This window comes from Frankliniella occidentalis, unplaced genomic scaffold (genome assembly GCF_000697945.3).
Source record: "Frankliniella occidentalis isolate FOCC.00 unplaced genomic scaffold, Focc_3.1 Scaffold39, whole genome shotgun sequence".
NCBI classification, from domain to species: Eukaryota; Metazoa; Arthropoda; class Insecta; order Thysanoptera; family Thripidae; genus Frankliniella; species Frankliniella occidentalis.
Window position 1 is genome coordinate 991,401 of NW_026267169.1, and position 17,776 is coordinate 1,009,176.

Here is a 17,776-nt window from a genome sequence, read left to right on the forward strand (position 1 = left end):
AGACGCGGCGCGCGAACACGCTTTGCGGCTGCCGCTGAGGCCGGTGAGGCGTGGAGCGAAACGCCTGCGGGGTGGGCACGCCCGCAACGCGCCCGTGTCTGCCGGGCTGGCCTACCCTATCCCTACCCCGTCCTGTCCGCACCGTGTGAGGCAAGGATGCCGACGCGGAAACAACACATCCTGTTTTCCTTAATTCTATTGAATGATTATATGTCTTCTCTGTTTATCTAGTGCATTCTTATTATTTTACCGAACACTCTAAGGAAAAAATTTGGTCGGCCATTATAATGCATAAATATGTTGGTTTTTGTGTAATTTGTCTTTTTAGAGTTGAGTATCTGTTTCTTTATCATGGGGCATGGTTTCTAAGGGATCGCACGGAAAGTACTACGTTGCCGTTGTTCTCAAGAGTTCATTCGGTAAATTACGGGAGCCCGGCGCCTGCGAGACTCGGGGTAGGCCACCCCGCAATGCACGCATGCACCGGAAGCGAGATGTTGCATACCTGTCAGGCGCTATGAGAGCTGGTTGCATAGGGTGAAACAAACTTTGCCGTTCCGTGACGGCGAGTGACGGGTGTATACTTTCTGGACGACCCCCCTAATCCCCGTCACCCCTCTCTCTGCTCGCAGGCGTGCCGGTGGCGGAGCTGGTGCTGACGGCCGAGCCGCAGGACATGGTGGTGCTGCCGGGGCGGCCGGCGCTGCTCAACTGCGAGGCGGAGGCGCGCAGCGCCGCGCACATCGACACGCAGCCGGTGGTGAGCTGGCGCGGCGGTGACGGCCAGACGCTCTCGTTCATCGGCGACACCTACCGCTCCAAACTGCCCAACGGCTCGCTGTACATCAGCGCCTTCGGGGAGGAGGACGACGTGGCGCCCGTGGCCGAGTACCAGTGCCTCGTGTCGCTGGAGGGGGTTGGCTCTGTGGTGAGCCGGACGGCGCGGCTGCAGCTGGCGAGTGAGTATACGCACGGTTTTCCTAACGTCATTAAAAATATTTTCAATTGTTTGTAGAAAAAATGATTTTTCACTATTTTTACTTACAATCTATTTTTATTTGTATTGAACTTTTATTCAAAGGTGCTTCATTGTTTTCATTTCTGGTTCCTCTTCCTTCAGCACCCGCCAAGATCGTGCAGCAGCCCGCCGACCTGCGCGTGTTCCCTGGGCAGACGGCGCACTTCGCGTGCGTGACGCAGCCCGTGCCGGGGCCCGGGCGCGCGGCCGGCCCGCACGCCGCCTGGCTGCGCAACGACCGGCCGCTGCTGCTCGACCCCGCGCGCATGCTCGTCATGCCCTCGGGCGCGCTCGAGATCGACGAGGTGCAGGCCTCGGACCAGGGCGCCTACCAGTGCAACGCGACGGGCCCGGCCTCGGGCGTGCTCAGCAGCAAGGCCTCGCTCACCATCAACATGGATATAGGTCAGTCGAGAGTTGCCTCTCACCCCTCCACCCCCATCCGACTCTGTTCTGTTGTTGTTTTGTTTCATGACTAACTCTCCTGTGACTTTGTTTTCATTACTAACTCTCCCTGACATCGTTTGTCTCCGTAGAAGCGGGGGAGAGCATCATGGCGCCGGTGTTCATCGCCACCCCGAGGTCCACCGAGGTGATGGCCGGGAAGAACGTCACCCTGGACTGCGCGGCCAACGGCAACCCTCGGCCGGAGATCAGCTGGCTGAAGGACGGTATCACCATCGATATGGCGTGAGTATGCAGACTGTCTTTGTGTGTGTTCCAAATGTTCCATTTTGTTTTTGGTTGCTTTATGGTTTCTTTGCTGTAACTCCATATTTTTATTTCAGGCACCTAGACAGTCGGTTCCGCAAAGTTGGAACGGGTAGTTTGCAAGTCCTAAATGTCGAGGAGTCAGATGCTGGGGACTACCAGTGCAGAGCCGAGAATCGAGAGGACTCGGTTGACGCTAGTGCTACTTTAGAAGTACTAGGTTCGTAAGGCTCAAGACCATTTTGCTTCTCTTGACGGCCTCTATGTGTGAATGTATCCTAAACCGCCTCTTTTCCTGTCCCCCCTTTTTAGTTCCCCCACGATTTATCAAGCAGCCTCAGAACAAAGTAGCCGTGGAAAAAGATGATCTAGAATTGGAATGTGAAGTGTATGGAAAACCAGAACCAAAAGTTTACTGGGTGAAAAATGGAGACATCATCACCCAAAATGAATACATACAAGTTGTTGGAGGGTAAGTCTGAGGCATTATATCAACTGTTTTTATGTTAGAATTCCACAATCCTCTCAACCAGAACAGTTTTTAATCATTGGCATCATTGCTTGTAGGTATAATTTGAGAATTCTGGGGCTCATGAGCATGGATTCAGGCATTTTTCAATGTATTGCCACCAACCCTGCTGGAAACATACAGGCAGCTGCCAGATTAACAGTAGTTAGCTCAGGTATGGATTTGCATCATGTTTGGAAATATTTTATGTCCCTTTACAGCCGTTTTAATTTTTAGTTGTCAGTTTTTTTAAATCATTTTCATTATTAGTTTATTTTTATGGTTTTGCATTTATTTATTTTAATTTATTTTGTTTTTGTTTTCCTTCTTTTTCTATCCTTTCTGATTTCCGTCCATCCTATTTTCTTTCTGTTAACTATTATTATAGAATCCGAAATTTCCTCTCCTGATAATACCTCCAGTACCCTTCCTCCACGTTTTACTGTCTCCAGTAGTAGTAGTAGTAGTAGTAGTTTGAAAATTCATAACACTCTTTCCTCTCGTGCCTTGCCTCGACCATCCCATGCACCCCCACCTCTTCATTCTGAACCACACGATATCTTTGACCCTTACAACAATGATGACGACGATGATGATGACGAAAACGATGATGATGCGGATGATGGTGATGATGACGACGATGAATATGATGGTGAATTGGATGCAACAAACACAGCTGGTGGAGATTCCCAGTCAGGTAGCTTTGATGAAGTGAGGGGGAGTGAAATCCCTATGAGGTTACCTGGCACACCATCAGAGCCAAGAGATTTAGAAGCTGTGATTGTGACAACAAGATTTGTCACACTTCGATGGAAAGAACCAGAAGAAAAAAATGGAGACATTGACACATATTCTGTGTTTTATCGTCAGGACGGTTCTCAAAGGTGAGCTTTAATGACCTGTGGCAATTTTATTTTGGCACAAGACTCAAAATAACCAAGCCTCCATATTATCTTTCCCCTGCAGAGAACGAGTTATGAATACATCGAGATCTCGACTAGAGGAAGCAAATGTTCCAGGGTTACAACCTGATCGTAAATATGATTTTCGAGTTGTTGCTTACAATCAAGTAGGAATGGGCCCAAGCAGTCCTACCATCACTGTCACTACTGCTCCTGAGGTTTGTTGTTCTTTTTTTCTACCGCCTTCCTTGTTATTTTTATTCATAACTTTACTATAACTATTTAATTATCTTTTTATCATTATTTTTTATTTTTAGGTTCATGTACCTAGTCCTCCTTTAGACCTTGTTGCCATTCCTCTCTCACCAAAATCCATTCTAATTAAATGGAGACCACCAGTTAACTCCGATGGACCCATTTTAAATTACCGACTTTTCTATATGGAGGTAAATATACTTCTACCAATTTACTTATAACTGTTTACTATCACCAATTAATTTCTTAAGTGGTATGTTAATTAATCTTATCCTATTTTTAGGGGGAATCTGCTGAGGAACATCATGTAGAAACCAGTGAAACTCACTATGAGTTAACCGACTTAGAAGAGTATACTGAATACTGCATTTGGGTTATTGCGACAAATAAGAATGGACAAGGGGCAAGCACTGAAGAGGTAACGGCACGGACACTGTCGGCACCTCCAAGTGATTACCCTCAAAATGTAACTCTGGAAGCAGCTGGGTCAACAAGTGTAACTGTACGATGGGAACCTCCTCCGAAGGAGGGCCAGAACGGCATAATAACTGGTTATAAACTGCGGTACCGGAAGAAAGATAGAAGAAGTGGAAAAGGTGACACTGTCACAGCTGCTGGCAATCGCAGATTGTACACTTTGACCGATCTAGAGAGAGGCTCTGTTTACAATGTGCGTCTTTATGCAATCAATGTAAATGGAACTGGTCCTCCAACTGAATGGTACACAATCGAAACCTATCAAAAAGATTTAGATGAAAGCAGTGTTCCTGATATCCCAGCCATGCTGAAGTGTAAGTCTACCTTTATTTTGTTATGTTATGAGTCAACACTGCATTTAACATTCCTGTGTTATTTTACCATGGTATTTTTGGAAATTTTAGTGCGCCCAATGGTTGATTCTATGCAAGTGTCATGGCTCCCTCCCCGTGATCAAAATATTAAAGTCAGAGGCTACACAATTGGATGGGGTAAGGGAGTCCCTGATGTGTACAGCCAACTGTTAGATGACAAAGCAAGAACTTATACCATTGAAGAGTTAGGTATGTTAAATTGAAGCAACCATTATTTGATGACTAGTATCTGTCTTTTAAAACTGAGGCACTAATTTTTTTTCCCCCCTTTTTTCTTTACAGAACCTAATTCGGAATATGTTATAAGTGTGAGAGCCTTTAATGAAGTAGGTGATGGACAGCCAAGATATGAGTCTAATCGTACCCGAGAAGAATCAACACCCGAGCCTATGTCTCCTCTGATACCACCTGTTGGTCTGAAAGCAATAGTTCTATCTGCCACTAGTGTTGTTGTCTACTGGACTGACACTACTCTATCCCAGAGCCAGGTATGGCTTTACATTACATCAATTGTTGTCATGTACTTATAATGTAAACATATTGATCTTCATTGTCAAATTAATTATTAATTAAACCATTATTTTTTCAGTTTGTAACTGATAACCGCTATTATGTGGTGCGTTACACATCATTCCACTTGAGCCAACGTTATAAAAACACAACTAACCTGAACTGTATGATTGATGATTTGAAGCCACACACACAATATGAATTTACAGTGAAGGTTGCTAAGGTAGGTTTGGAAAATTCAATTGAACTCTAGATTGTTCTGCTGATTTTGACCATTTATTGTTCTTTCCTCAGGGTCGTCGTCAAAGTCCGTGGAGCATGGTGGTTTTGAATACCACTTTAGAAGATGCACCTGCCTCTTCACCAAGAGATCTAACGGTTGTTGGTGTTGATAATCATCCATCCTCTGTTAATCTCAACTGGCAACCACCAAATAAACCGAATGGAGAAATTAAAGGTACTGCAAAAATGTGATTCACCTTGGTTTTATTATTATTTATTATTATTTTTACTTATTGATTTTAATGAATCTGATTGATTTCTTATGAAGGATACACCATTTACTACACAACTGATATTACATTGCGGGATCGTGATTGGGTGGTTGAATCAGTAACTGGAGACAAAATGACCACAACAATTAAAGGGCTTACTCCTAGTACAACTTATTTCTTCAAAATTCAAGCAAGAAATAGCAAAGGTCCTGGTCCATTTTCTTCCACTGTTTCGCTGACTACTTCTACAAGTAAGTTTAAATATTTGTATAACAGCCTGCTTGTTTCAATATTGTTATGAATTTTTATTTTTTTAGTCATTTAAATTAATACATTAAATAATTTAAGTTTATCTTAAACTTTGTTACTGTATCTGGACAGTCACAGTGAAGTTTGTTCACTTGTCACTTGCCATCTCCTTTTCTTACTTAATTCCATCTGCTGTCTTTCTACCGCATAATATTTTGAGTGTGTTTGATGAACTAATAACCAAAGTTAGTGTTGACTTTTGTGAATTTTCTTACTAACTACGTATGTGAATTGTGTCATTGTAGGCTCTATTTCAACTAACGATGTTGGCGCAATGAGCAAAGGTATGTCATTAACTATATACTTCTTGTTTTACGCATAAGAGGAAGTTGGTTCAGTATTTTGATCTTCAATATTTTGTGCTCAATGTTTGTATCCTTCTTTTGCAGAAAACCGAGGATTGAATGGAACAATGCTAGTGTATGTTATTGTTGGTGTGGTCGGATTGATTATTCTTGTTGCTGTAATTGGTGTGACAGTAGTTTGCTGTAAGCGGTCTGAACAGGGCCAGGAGAGAAGTAAAAAAGGGTATGTATTCTGTCAACATTTTAAAATTTGGCAATCTATCACAATTGTATTTTATTTTCATTTCTTGTTTTTTTGTAGATATATGAAAGGAAACACCAAGACCTCAAAGCCTGACATAAAACCGCCAGACCTCTGGATTCATCATGACCAAATGGAGTTAAAAAATATGGACAAATGTGGGAATAATCATGGGAACCCTAGTGGAGAAACATCGTCATCATCATCTCATACCTTGGCTACAACTTTGCCTAGATCAGGTGTTTCAAATACACATCAAGACTATTCTTCAGATGGACCTCCTAAATATCAACATCACACTAACTCCTTGGATAAGAGGAACTACATCTCGTCTTATGTTGGTTAGTATCAAGCTTTCTTTCTATGAATATTTTTTTCCCCTTGTACAAGTTAATTGTAAAGATTTGTGTTGTCCAAAGTATCTTCCCTAGCTTTCTCCAAAGCACTAACTGAAACTCCTCTTTAATTCCTACATCCTTCATATCATCATGCATTTATCCATATGAAATATTTAGCTCCTGTTTCCTCATCCACCTTTCTCTTAGTTTTTTGGAATTCAAGTTGCTCTGCCTAAGGCTTCGTATTCCCTATTTTATATCATCTAGGTTCTCCTTTTGCCCTAACCAAATTAACGTAACTATATTCAAATGCATTCTTAATCATAATCATCAATTTGATTAATTTTAACTGTAAGATTCTAGAATTATTTTTTTGTCTTTACCCATGCAAAAAATGCTTTTTTATGTAATTACTGCACTGCTTTTTTTTTGCACGCTATCCTACCCTTTTTTTGTGTTGCCTGTAGGCAATTCACTGAACCACTGTGATGAAAAATCCTCTACCACTCGTCACATTATTAAAGCCAAACCCATAATATCTTTGCCAGTGGATTGTGAACCATTGAGAGAATGTAAGTAGAGTTGGCTAAATATCACCTGTAAATCACTTGAAATGAGGAAAACATTTTTTAGACTAATCTTATCTAAAGTTAAAAGATTTTGCCCATATGCTATTACTCATAGTCCATTTTTGTGTCTTGTTTCAGCTGTGGCCACAGCTACGCCAATCCCCAATGGAAACATGCCGCAGTCTCAAACTGATGGCCGACCCCACTACCCCCGCACCCAGTACTCCATGGCTCGTGCACATGTGACTATGGACCCTTCAGGTACATTTTTATCTCTTACTGTAAGAGCTAGACGTGTGCTCTGTCGCATTACACTTAATGAAAAAAATACAATTTTACAGGCCAAACGTCTGAAAGTCCCTATTCATTACAAGGTGGATATGACACAGTTTCTAGTATACCAGGTGGAGTCGGTGCACCTGGGCCACCCATATTACATCATACTCCAAATCATACATCAACTTACAGGTATTTATTTGTTCTCTGTATTTGAATCTACAGTTCTCTCTAGATGTGTGCCTGATGTCATTTTTCATCTTTTTCCAGTCCTGGACTAAATGCCCAGCAGTTACCTCCACCATTACAAGTGGGTCAGTCACCAGCATCTCAACCAGGCCTGGCAACTGTTCAAGAATGTAACTCATCATCGTCCAGTAGTGCTGGCAGTACTGTGGGGAGTACGATCGGGCCGAGTGTCGGGAATGCAGGTGCCAAACGGTTGCAAGGACACCCACTCAAGAGTTTTAGTGTCCCGGCACCTCCACCTCCTCCTCAATCTGCTCCTTGTACGCCTCAACACAGTTGTATTGGTAATTACTGTGTCGAATTGTTTCCCACATTCAATGCAGTAATTGGGGGTTGATTCTGTGAAAAGTCTGACAAGAGGTTAAAATATCCAATTTACAGTACCTGTTCTTATTAACTTTAAATAATTTGCGGATTTCTTTGGGCTGGTTTCATTTTTGATGTTGTTATTTTTTATTATTTCTCTATTATCTCTGCTATGTAGACTTTTCTAAATATGAACCCTTAGCACCACTATCTGAACTATATAGTATTAGACACAATTGCTATTGCTAATCCAATTCTTTTTTTAATTCTTTTTCAGGCTCTGTAGCAGGAGTTAGTGTTAGGCCTCATCAAGGCTCAAGTCCCTATAAGAAGCCCAACCTTGTGGCAACAGTAACAGCTGTACCAATTGGAGGCTCCAGGGTTGGAGCAATCAACCCTACTATGAGTTCTGGTCTTCATGACCCGGGTAGATTACAGGTAGGTCTATATTTATTTATTTTTTTCAAATGCAGGTAGACTTTTTTCTATCTACTGTATCTATATGATTTAGAATGGTAAATCTTACTCACTGTATTGTTGCAGCCTTCATACAGTACCGAAGAATTAAACCAGGAAATGGCAAATTTGGAAGGACTCATGAAGGATTTAAATGCAATAACAGCCTCAGAGTTTGAATGTTGAGGTGCTAAGACATGTCATTGTATAATGTTCCATATGTATTTTATTGAATCAAAGTTCCTGTGTTCCTAATGAAGTAAATTGTATGAATAATGTCAAATAAGAATAACAGATACAGTTGCACTGTGATCTAAAGACTGTAAGTGCTTTGCACGGGAAGCATTATTGTAGGAATTTTCTCCTTGTGCTTTTTTTTTTTTTTTTTATTTATGACAAGAAGCCTTATGTTCAACTCAGTGAGTTACATAGTCTTGCTGTTTTGTTGTATACACAAGCCTGAAAAAATTAAACTAGCTAGTTAATTTCCATGTCAGGTGTGTAATATATGAATATATATTAAAGCAGTCCATAATTTATGGATCCTATGGAAATTCTGACTGTCAGATTCTGAATCTCGGTGAAAGATAGATTACCAAAATTTGATGAATTTATGTTTTTCAATACCAAGCAATGTTGTTGGTGCATTAATATTTACTTTATTTTTAATTTCTTTGGTGATATATGATTAATTTGATTATAGTGTCTGGCAATATCTCACAAATGCTCAGTGCTTAGTACTGTATGTCCTGTATGGCAAGTTTTTAACTGACAAGGCTCAAACTACTGGGTTACCAGTAGATGTACCGAATTACACACTCTTCACTTACTGCAGGATAGTGTAGATGACTCCCTCTTTATTTTCTCACATTTTAAGGTACCATGATCGTCTTTTAGTGTTACCAAGCCAGTATTTAACCGTCAGGTCAATGTGTTTAACAACTATTGTAATGTTGAAATTTTCAATGAATGGCACATCTTCATCCATTAAAATCAGCAAGTCATGGAATAGATGTGTTAAATCATTGTTACTCCATTTCTGAAATGGTTGACAAACAATCTCACTGCCATGTGCTCACCAGTCTGTGCTGGAGTACTGTATTTTGCCATTATTTCACTGCCGTGGAGTTGTGTAGCTTACAAATGTAAATGTAATGGGTATTTTGTACCAAGCTAATGAACTGACAATTTAATTGTATGAATGAAATTATGAATGTGACAGATGTGAATCTCTTTGTATGTTTGTATGTGCATCTTGTATTTAATAAGAACTCTCCAGTGTAAATGTGTTATACATATGTTTTTTGATAATGTCAATATGTGTGTTTAGGAATCAATTTGTCCCACCCCAAGTCTCAGTATGCCTTGGGTGTGCTCTGCCAGTATTTGTCTTTCTTGACAAACATTTTGTACATAAACTTTAATTATTTCTGAATATTGAGCAGCTCATTTGCTATTATACATTTTGAAATTTGCAGATTGGTTCATTATTATCTTTTTGGCATTTAGAAGACTGACAAGATCTATTTGCTGGGTTATTTTGAAGTGGGCCTGTCATTAATTACTCATATTTAATGTTACCATGTTCTCAGAGTCCTTTTATGAGGAACCATGGCAATATAGTTGGTTACCAGTTGTTCATTGGGCAGCTTCCTTTTTTATATTTCAAGGTTGTGTTTTTATTTCTCTCTTTTTCTTTTTGTTGTTTTGTCTTAGACAATGTCCTTATGTTTATGTCAATGTTTTCTTTTGTGTTACCTGCTTTTGGGTAGATTTGATTAATATAGAAGTGATAACAGTGGCTACATGGATGTAAACTTAAAGTATGAATTTCACTTTACTGTTGCTCTCTATAGTAATTTAGATTTTTGTACGGTGTATTAAATGCGTGCCTAATCTTATGCAATATCAAGTGTAAGAAGAGAATTTTATTTTTCAGGAAAAATATACCCCATTGAGTCTATAGGCTTACTAATTCCCCATTTAAAATCATGAGGCTTATGACATCACAAATATCATCAATTTTAAAATATTCTAGGTTTTGTGTTAAAATTAAGAACTGAACACATGTCTTGTCTTGTAAATTTATGTACAGATTTTCCCATACAGAACATTGTTGGAATGTCCAACTGTGTTGTAATTTAAGGTAATTAGTCATCATCACACAAAATTAATATAAATAAAGAAAAATTCTATGCAATCCGCCTTTTTTGTATTACAAAACATCCTTTCAATGTTTTAAACCATTGATTTCATTCCTGGAACGTCTGTTAAACAAAGGCAGAAAGGGCTTAGCTCCGCTTAGTTGTATTCTGTGAGAAATTCATTTTATTGAACATTGATTCTTAATGATGAAAAATAAATACATAAATAAGTAATAAGTACAATAAGTTAACACACAACAACAAAAACAGTCTCACAATAAATAACAAAGGTACACTAATTTTGAAATATCCGATACGGCACAACAAAACGCGGCCCTGCATCATCGAAAGAAAATAATCTATTCACAAACCTACACGCTATTGAGCAAGTACTCATGTTTGTTTGTTTTTTTCAATAAATGGCCAAACCTTTTTGATTTCGAGTTACGCCAATTGCAGGAAATATGCATAGCTGGACGAACGGTCCGGAGAAAACCTAGTCCTAGTGGTATTGGAGAGCCTGTAGTAGCCCACCCGAAAAACTTGTCAAGCAAGATGATCAGCGGATGATATAGTATCGTGTTCAGACGAATATGCATGCATACCCCACATCATTCCTTTTCCCTTTCTCGACCGCTGCCCGGAGAAATGAGCAAGAAGTCTCTGGCTGCATCGCCGCCCGCGACATCAAAGCAAAGTGTCTAACCTTATCACAGAGGGAAAATCAAGATGTCCTTTCGGGACCCCGCACTGAGTCGGGCGGCACTTTTTCTGTGCGCGATTTCGCACAGGTGGTCATGGCTGCTCGTGGCCCCCGGCCGTGGCTGTCGCAGTGTCGCAGGCGCGGGCGCAGCCCTGCCACCTGCTGCCACCCCTTCATTCTTTTGTGTTCCGCGCGACGAAACGGCGGGTCTTAAAATTTGGGCTCGCCCATAGCGTATACTTGCTTCCGTCGGTCGCAGAACGCCGACTTTCCCTAGTTTTCCTTGAAAAAAGGACGCAATAAAGATAAAGGAGACGGAGGTTCGGATCAGGATCAGATCAGGACTTAATCTGGGCGAGTGACGGGTGCCGTGCAAGGGCCTTCCCCCGCTCGCGGGACCGAGCCCTGATCAAAGCTCGTCCACCCTGCCTCCCCGGTCGGCCTGGGCCTTCCCTCCCTGCCGCCGCGCGCTATGCGCCCCGCGCCGCCCTCAGCCGACCATCTGCGCCGCGGCCTGCGCCGGCCGGTACGCGTTGTAGGCCATCTGCTGCGCGCCCAGGTTGGCGGCGGCCGCCACCACGGGCACCTGCGGCGTGGGGAACTCGGCGCTGCGCTTGCCCCACCAGCCGCCCCAGCCGCCGGCCGCCTCGGCGCCGCCGCCCGCGCCTGCACCGCTCGGGTCCGCGTGCTTGTCGTAGCCGTGCTGGCCGCCCAGGAGGCCGCCGAGGCCGTCGTGGAAGTGGTCCGTCTCGTCGTAGTGGTGCTGGTGCTGCGCGTGCTCGTAGTACACCACGGCCTGCAACAGGAGATTGTCGTGTGAGCGCCTGCAGTAAGAGCGGTGGTTTCACCATGTCTGCCTCACCTCAATCCACCTCTCATTCCTAACCCCCCCCCCCCCTCTTTTCTCCTCTCGTCCTCATCCTTTCATTCGTCTCGAATAAAAAGCGACACTAATCTGCATCAGCAGGCACTCAGGCACTCACCTTCTTCTCCTCCTTCTTGTGCTTCCACTCCACCCACAGGTAGTACTTCTTGATGAGCAGGATCATGAAGGTGATGGCCACGAGCTTGAACTGGAACAGCGTCTGCATCATCAACATCGCGAAGACCATCTTGAGCTTGACCACGACGATGAAGATGATGATCTTGATGATCTTGATGATCTTGTGGATTTTCTTCTTGAGCTTGTGTCCTCGGCCTGTGGGAGACAGGAGAGAGAGAGATGCGTGATCAGAGAGGTGCACGGGAGACTTCACACACATGCGAACACATAGCTCGTTACGGTTACAGAATGGAAGAACGAGAGAATCGATTTAAAATGCTGGAATGTCTAGCGGTTCTCAGCAGAGAAATAATCTTGGTTCCTAACACAAGCCATTTCTATGAAAGTGATGACTGCAGCATTTCAAATCCGACATCACCAACGCCGGTTCAATAAAAACGCTGTTCCGAGGCGGGCCAGGAGGGCCAAGGTCAAGCAGATGCGGGGCCACACCCTCCTCCGCCGACAGGAGCGCCGACAGGAGCGCCGACTGCCGACTCCTCCGGCGGCAGGTGCCTCTCTCTCCCTCGGCGAGACCTTCTCGAGCCTATCTACTACTTTCGCTGGCCAAAGATACACCCCACTGCATGTTGCATGCGATAGTCAGGGCAGGGCGCAGGCAGGCGGTGCGGGACTTCCCTCCTGGCCTGGGCGAGGCAGAGCTACGCTAGGCGCGCGAGGAAGCGAGGCGAGGGAGGGCGCACCAGTTACGGAGAGCTAGCAATCTGTATGCGTGTGTATGTGTGTGTGACTGCGCGAAATCCATACAAAACAAGACTTTTACCGGACGTTCAAAGTGGCAGTGGGAGCAATTAAGGCAATGGTATCCTCCGCGCGGTCGTCTTGAAACTCCTGTCATTTTCAAAGTGCGGAGCCAACTGATGACACACAGCCACTAGACAAAGTGCTGCTCACACTAAATAGTCGAGCGGGACCCCTTTCTTCCTCTAAGCCGTTTCAAGTCTTCATCTAAGAGTGTGGTTCTCGAAAAATCGGCAAACAATAATCGATCGCGAGGAATCGTTTCGCCGGCCTCTGTGGCTAGTTTTCTTTTTCGCATGGGCGGTTTCCTACAAGTAATCATCCGCGTGATCCACTCATCCACACGGTTCACGGGGAATTCCCCATCCGAAAGCAATGATCCCGCATGCATGACTCGCTGACCGCAGCAGGTTACCGCCGCGGCGTGGCCCCGCGGCGCCTTGGCCCGGCCTGGCCCGTTACTGTTCCGCTGCGCGGGCCAGGCGCCGAGCGGGGTCCGCGGGGGCCCGGGGGGAGAGGGGGGCGTTGTTCAGTTGTTCAGCGAGCTCCTGTCCGCCTGCGACGGCTCCGCTGCTGTGTTCCCACACACTCACCCATCTATCCAGCCGGTCAGTGGCTTCAACGAGCTATGATCGCGGCCCCCAATAGAGCAATAGAGCAAAGGCCGTGCGTAGTTATCAAGCGCGTGAATGGGTTTCGTTTAACACCCGGGAGCAGCGGACGCACTCACCACCCTCACACTTAGCGCAGAGGTGGTAGCGCGAAACGAAAACGAAAAACAACGCTCAAAAAAATGCTGCTGCAATAAAGCGAGTGTTTTGTACCGGTTTTGAGCGCAGTTTAGCCGCAGGCGCACGATGCCCAACGAAATCTGGAGCGCCAGTAAAACAGTTACCTTGAAGTCGTAAGACACATTTTACGATTCAATGTTACTTATTCCTTCCGTATGAAAAGCGAGAAGAAAACTCGAAATCTTCTCTAAGTTTTCTGTGACGGGAAAACATTTATCGCGGGGTGTGGCTGTTGTTTGTTATTTATTTTTACATTCCTCGCAGGACTCATTGCATCGACTGCCGTTACAGGACAAGCCATAAACGTCGTGCATTCAAACGAAAGCTGCATGAAACAGAGGAGAAATTAAGTCTGAAGAGAGGTGGAGGGTCATGATTTTAGAGCGCCGCCGTTTCAAAGGGTCTAACTGGGAGGTCAGCGCGCGGGGCCAGCTTTAGTGAAAGTCCCTCCCCCCTCCCCCCTCGCGAACCAGAGCTATGAGGTGTGTTCCGGAAGTCCAGTCCGGCCGGCTGCTGGCCGCCACGGCTCCTCCTGACTACTTAGCAGCGACCGGTCAGTCCATCCTGTTCCATCGACATCGAAGCGGTAAAACCGCAGAGCGGCAGAAAACCTAGTGTAAGACGGCAAAAACTGTAATATAATAACGTGTGTGTGCAAAAGGCTCGTGTCTCACATCGGTTTTACGATCATCATCACTGGCGCGGGATTATTCGTCCCGCCTGGGCTCGTGCCGCGGCTAGCCTCGCCAAAGTACAGAGCGGTTTATAAAGTTTCTTATGATGTGGGTAGGAATGTTTACTCAGCCGGCTGATCGCGCGGAAGTGACGCAGCCGGCAGCATTTTGATTTGCATAATCGGGTCGACGAGGAGCACACTACGTCTTGCAAATCTGCCCGCTGGACGTTAAAACGGTCATTTTTTTGTGTGAAAGCGCGGCGCTCACTTGCGACAGGTGCGCCGCGGTGCTCTATCGGCCGGGGCGATCATAGCGCGGGACCCCCCAGGGGTGTGACACGCAGCGCGGGGGGCGCGGCGCCGGCGGCTGCACCAGCTCAGGACGCTGGCGGCGAGCTATCGGTGCATCCCGGGCGCGGCGCCCGCCCGCCCGGCCTCCTCCGGCCTCAGCGGCAGGAACCGGTCCGGCCCTCTGAGCACCCCGCCAGCCGTGTGTGTCAGCGGTGTCAGCCCGGGCGCGCGTAAAAAGGCAAATCCGCGAATAATATCGGGGTTGTCGTTGGGCGCGGCCATTGAAACCCACAGCACGGAGTTAGTGCTGCTTCGAGGTGGGGCGGGCGGTGACTGCTGCAGCTGCACGCGGATCTGCATGCGACCTTTTCAACCCTCGCTGACACGGCCGCGCCTTGAGCTGTCAGCCGGAAGGGAAGTGCACATCATATGGGGGAACATCCATCATGATAAAAGCGGTTGGGTCGGAACATACGGCGCGGATATTTGGAGAGCTATCCCGAAACCGTTCTCCCATCACCCCCTCACCCTGTTTGACCGCTTTACAAAGGCGCTAAGGCGCTGCGTAGGAGTTCCCGAATGCCTCGTGCTGCAGTGCAAAATTTATTCGCGGAACTTGGGGGGAAAGCAAAGGATTGGGAACGCGGATAGGACAGAGTGTCAGCTGTCAGTGCGGAGGGAAGAGTTAGGGTGTCAGTTGTCAGCCCGCGTCAGCCGCACTAAATCGCGCCTGCATGGTGGTGCACACACGGGTGGGTATGACCGCTATCGGTTTCCGCGTCCATTGAGCCATCTCGCCTCGCTAGCCTTTGGCAGCGCCCGCTACATCTCTGGCGCACCGGTCGCGGATCCCTTTCTAGCTGATTTACCCCCCCTGCCCTTCTCCCCACCGACCTGCCGAGTGCCGACAGCCCCCTTTTGCTATAATACATTTCACTCGTGTCGGCGCGTCGACAGCGCAGTGGGTCGGTCGGTGGTCTATTTTTTTCTCTGATTCTAGGTGATCAGCTACACTCTCTAACTATCCGGCTGAAAACCAGAGGGGCAGGTTTGTTAGTTGGCAGTAGGGGTTCCTAACTAGAAGACTTTGCCGCATAATCATTTGGTTTTCTTTATACACGCCTCGATACACGCGAAAGAATCGCCTGTCAAATGGTCGAGGAACGATCGTTGGTTGGCATTTACTTGTTGCCGAGTACAAGCCACCCTGCGCCACGGCACCCTACCCCCACCCCAGCCTAGCGCTGCCTTCTTCTACTCTATGCGACTTCAAGTCGAGAGCTATCGTGACGCGGCTTGTCCGCGGTGAGTTAGAGCCAGGCTGCGTCGACCTAATTATCGATATATCGGGTGGCGACAAGCAGGCCGGCTAGGCGCACACGCACGCCGGGGCGACGGCGGCGTCCTGGCCGGCCAACGGAGCGCGGTGGAGCGCGGCCGTGGCGCACACCCGCTGCGTGCACTTGAGCTCGGGCAGTGCCGCTGCCGCGACCAGAGCCGCAGCCAGGCGGCCGCCGCAGAGGAGCTGCTGGGGCCTGGGAGGTGGTGGTCATGGTGGTGGGGGAGGGAGCACCCAGATCGCGTGTCCTTTCCACACCCGGAATCTAGAGTACACCTTCACTGACCACGCGCACTCACCCAGTCACTCCACGCCACTCCACTCCGCTCCACTCAACACCACTCCTCTCCACTCACTCTCTGCGCGGGGTGTTGCCTGCCCTTAGAAATCACGGCGTCTACATACGGTCACGGCTAAGGCATTATCCAGAAAGTAACGCCCGTCGTCCCCCATTCGACGCCTGTATAAGAACCTGACAAGTTCATCATGTGCAAGCTCGCATAGCGCCTGATGGGTAGGCAACATCTCGCTTACAGTGCACGCGTGCACTGCGGAGTGGCCTACTCCGAGTCTCGCAGGCGCCGAGCTTCCGCAACTGGCGGAATTAATCCAAAGGGAAACGGACGCGCTTTCTGGACGATCCCCAAAGGACGTGGCTGCTGCCAAGTACCCTGCGATGCGCGCCGCCGGTGCACAAAACCAACACAAATATTCAAAGAGTTTGAATAAGTGGAATGGGGTGCGGCGCGAGCGAGCGGCCTTTGCGGGCAGCTCAAATCGGCGGCTTGTTGGCAGTCCGGATGGCTTCCGCCTCTCGTCTCGTCGTGTTCGATGCCAGCGGCACAAGTTTGAGATTGGGGGCGACACACGGGCAGTCGTGCGTTTTACTGCGCCGCACGACGGCGACGACAGACAAGCCGGCTGGTTATAGGAAATAGAAACGGCGGGGCGAAACGGAACGGGGCCAGGAGGGGCATCGAGTGGAAGCAACGCCAGTTTTCCAGCATTTTTTTCCCCCGCTCCGCCCCGCTCCGCTATCGCCATCTCTTTGGCGTAAAGCAAGACCAGTTATTTGAATGGAAAATGCGAGAGCTGGAAGCGCGCGGGGTTTAAGAGTATACATTTTCGGAGCCCGGCCTATACAGGGTGGGAACGACACAGGAGGGGACCCACCCAGGGTCGTGCCCTCTCCTGTCAATATATACCGTCACTCTCTCCGGCACTCACATATAAAAGACTCTACCTCTTTTTCGCACTTAAGACGGCACGCTGTGCTCAATCAGGACCGGCCCGCACAACAACCCCAGCGCGTCTGGCTCAGCGTGCCCCCCCCCCCCCCCCGTGCAGCGAGCAAGCAGCCATTAAACGGACTATTCCGCTCATCATGATCCTCACAGCTAATAAGGTTAGCTGGCGGGGCGGGCCTGAATGAACCACCTAGTCAAATTACAACAATAACAAACTTGGTTGCTTGCGCAGTAGCGGCTTTTGATTGCCGGTTAAGCAGTCCTTTGATCAGTTAATACATATTTTTTTGTCGAGCTTTATTTTGTTTTTTTCACATTTTGTTATAAGAATGAAAGTGGTGGTGGAGTGGTCGGGGGCCGGGGAGGCCGGCGGCGGGGAGGGGGTCCATTGTCGGGGAAAGGCATTTGCGGGGAGTGACCACGGCCGAGCTCCACCATATCAGCGGCAAATCAGCAGACACACCGCCGGCCGTTGCGGACGCG

General features: G+C 46.9%; 2 protein-coding genes across 5 annotated transcripts in view; one reads left to right on the forward strand and one right to left on the reverse strand.

Annotated features, from left to right (window-relative positions):
* Window positions 1-10,498, forward strand: part of LOC113212988 (neogenin) — a 140,805-nt gene extending 130,307 nt beyond the window's left edge. Inside the window, exons 2-25 of one of the 4 annotated variants that reach the window (XM_026431881.2) lie at window positions 633-959; window positions 1,121-1,423; window positions 1,555-1,708; window positions 1,807-1,949; window positions 2,042-2,201; window positions 2,297-2,412; window positions 2,626-3,121; window positions 3,204-3,357; window positions 3,457-3,585; window positions 3,678-4,185; window positions 4,276-4,434; window positions 4,528-4,733; window positions 4,835-4,978; window positions 5,050-5,212; window positions 5,306-5,500; window positions 5,804-5,842; window positions 5,948-6,086; window positions 6,165-6,445; window positions 6,910-7,014; window positions 7,150-7,272; window positions 7,353-7,479; window positions 7,558-7,820; window positions 8,120-8,280; window positions 8,386-10,498. In XM_026431881.2, coding sequence (XP_026287666.1) covers window positions 633-959; window positions 1,121-1,423; window positions 1,555-1,708; window positions 1,807-1,949; window positions 2,042-2,201; window positions 2,297-2,412; window positions 2,626-3,121; window positions 3,204-3,357; window positions 3,457-3,585; window positions 3,678-4,185; window positions 4,276-4,434; window positions 4,528-4,733; window positions 4,835-4,978; window positions 5,050-5,212; window positions 5,306-5,500; window positions 5,804-5,842; window positions 5,948-6,086; window positions 6,165-6,445; window positions 6,910-7,014; window positions 7,150-7,272; window positions 7,353-7,479; window positions 7,558-7,820; window positions 8,120-8,280; window positions 8,386-8,484 — 4,694 coding nt within the window. In that variant the 3' untranslated portion in view covers window positions 8,485-10,498. The remainder of the gene's footprint in view (window positions 1-632; window positions 960-1,120; window positions 1,424-1,554; window positions 1,709-1,806; window positions 1,950-2,041; window positions 2,202-2,296; window positions 2,413-2,625; window positions 3,122-3,203; window positions 3,358-3,456; window positions 3,586-3,677; window positions 4,186-4,275; window positions 4,435-4,527; window positions 4,734-4,834; window positions 4,979-5,049; window positions 5,213-5,305; window positions 5,501-5,803; window positions 5,843-5,947; window positions 6,087-6,164; window positions 6,446-6,909; window positions 7,015-7,149; window positions 7,273-7,352; window positions 7,480-7,557; window positions 7,821-8,119; window positions 8,281-8,385) is intronic. The other 3 variants (XM_026431882.2, XM_026431884.2, XM_026431883.2) reach the window with 3 other exon arrangements.
* A 105-nt stretch (window positions 10,499-10,603) lies between these two features.
* LOC113212989 (uncharacterized) overlaps window positions 10,604-17,776 on the reverse strand; it is a 16,546-nt gene continuing 9,373 nt past the window's right edge. The window contains exons 4-5 of the mRNA XM_026431886.2: window positions 12,129-12,343; window positions 10,604-11,941 (exon numbers count right to left, since the gene is read on the reverse strand). Of these exons, the coding sequence (XP_026287671.1) occupies window positions 11,636-11,941; window positions 12,129-12,343 (521 nt within the window). The 3' untranslated portion in view covers window positions 10,604-11,635. The remainder of the gene's footprint in view (window positions 11,942-12,128; window positions 12,344-17,776) is intronic.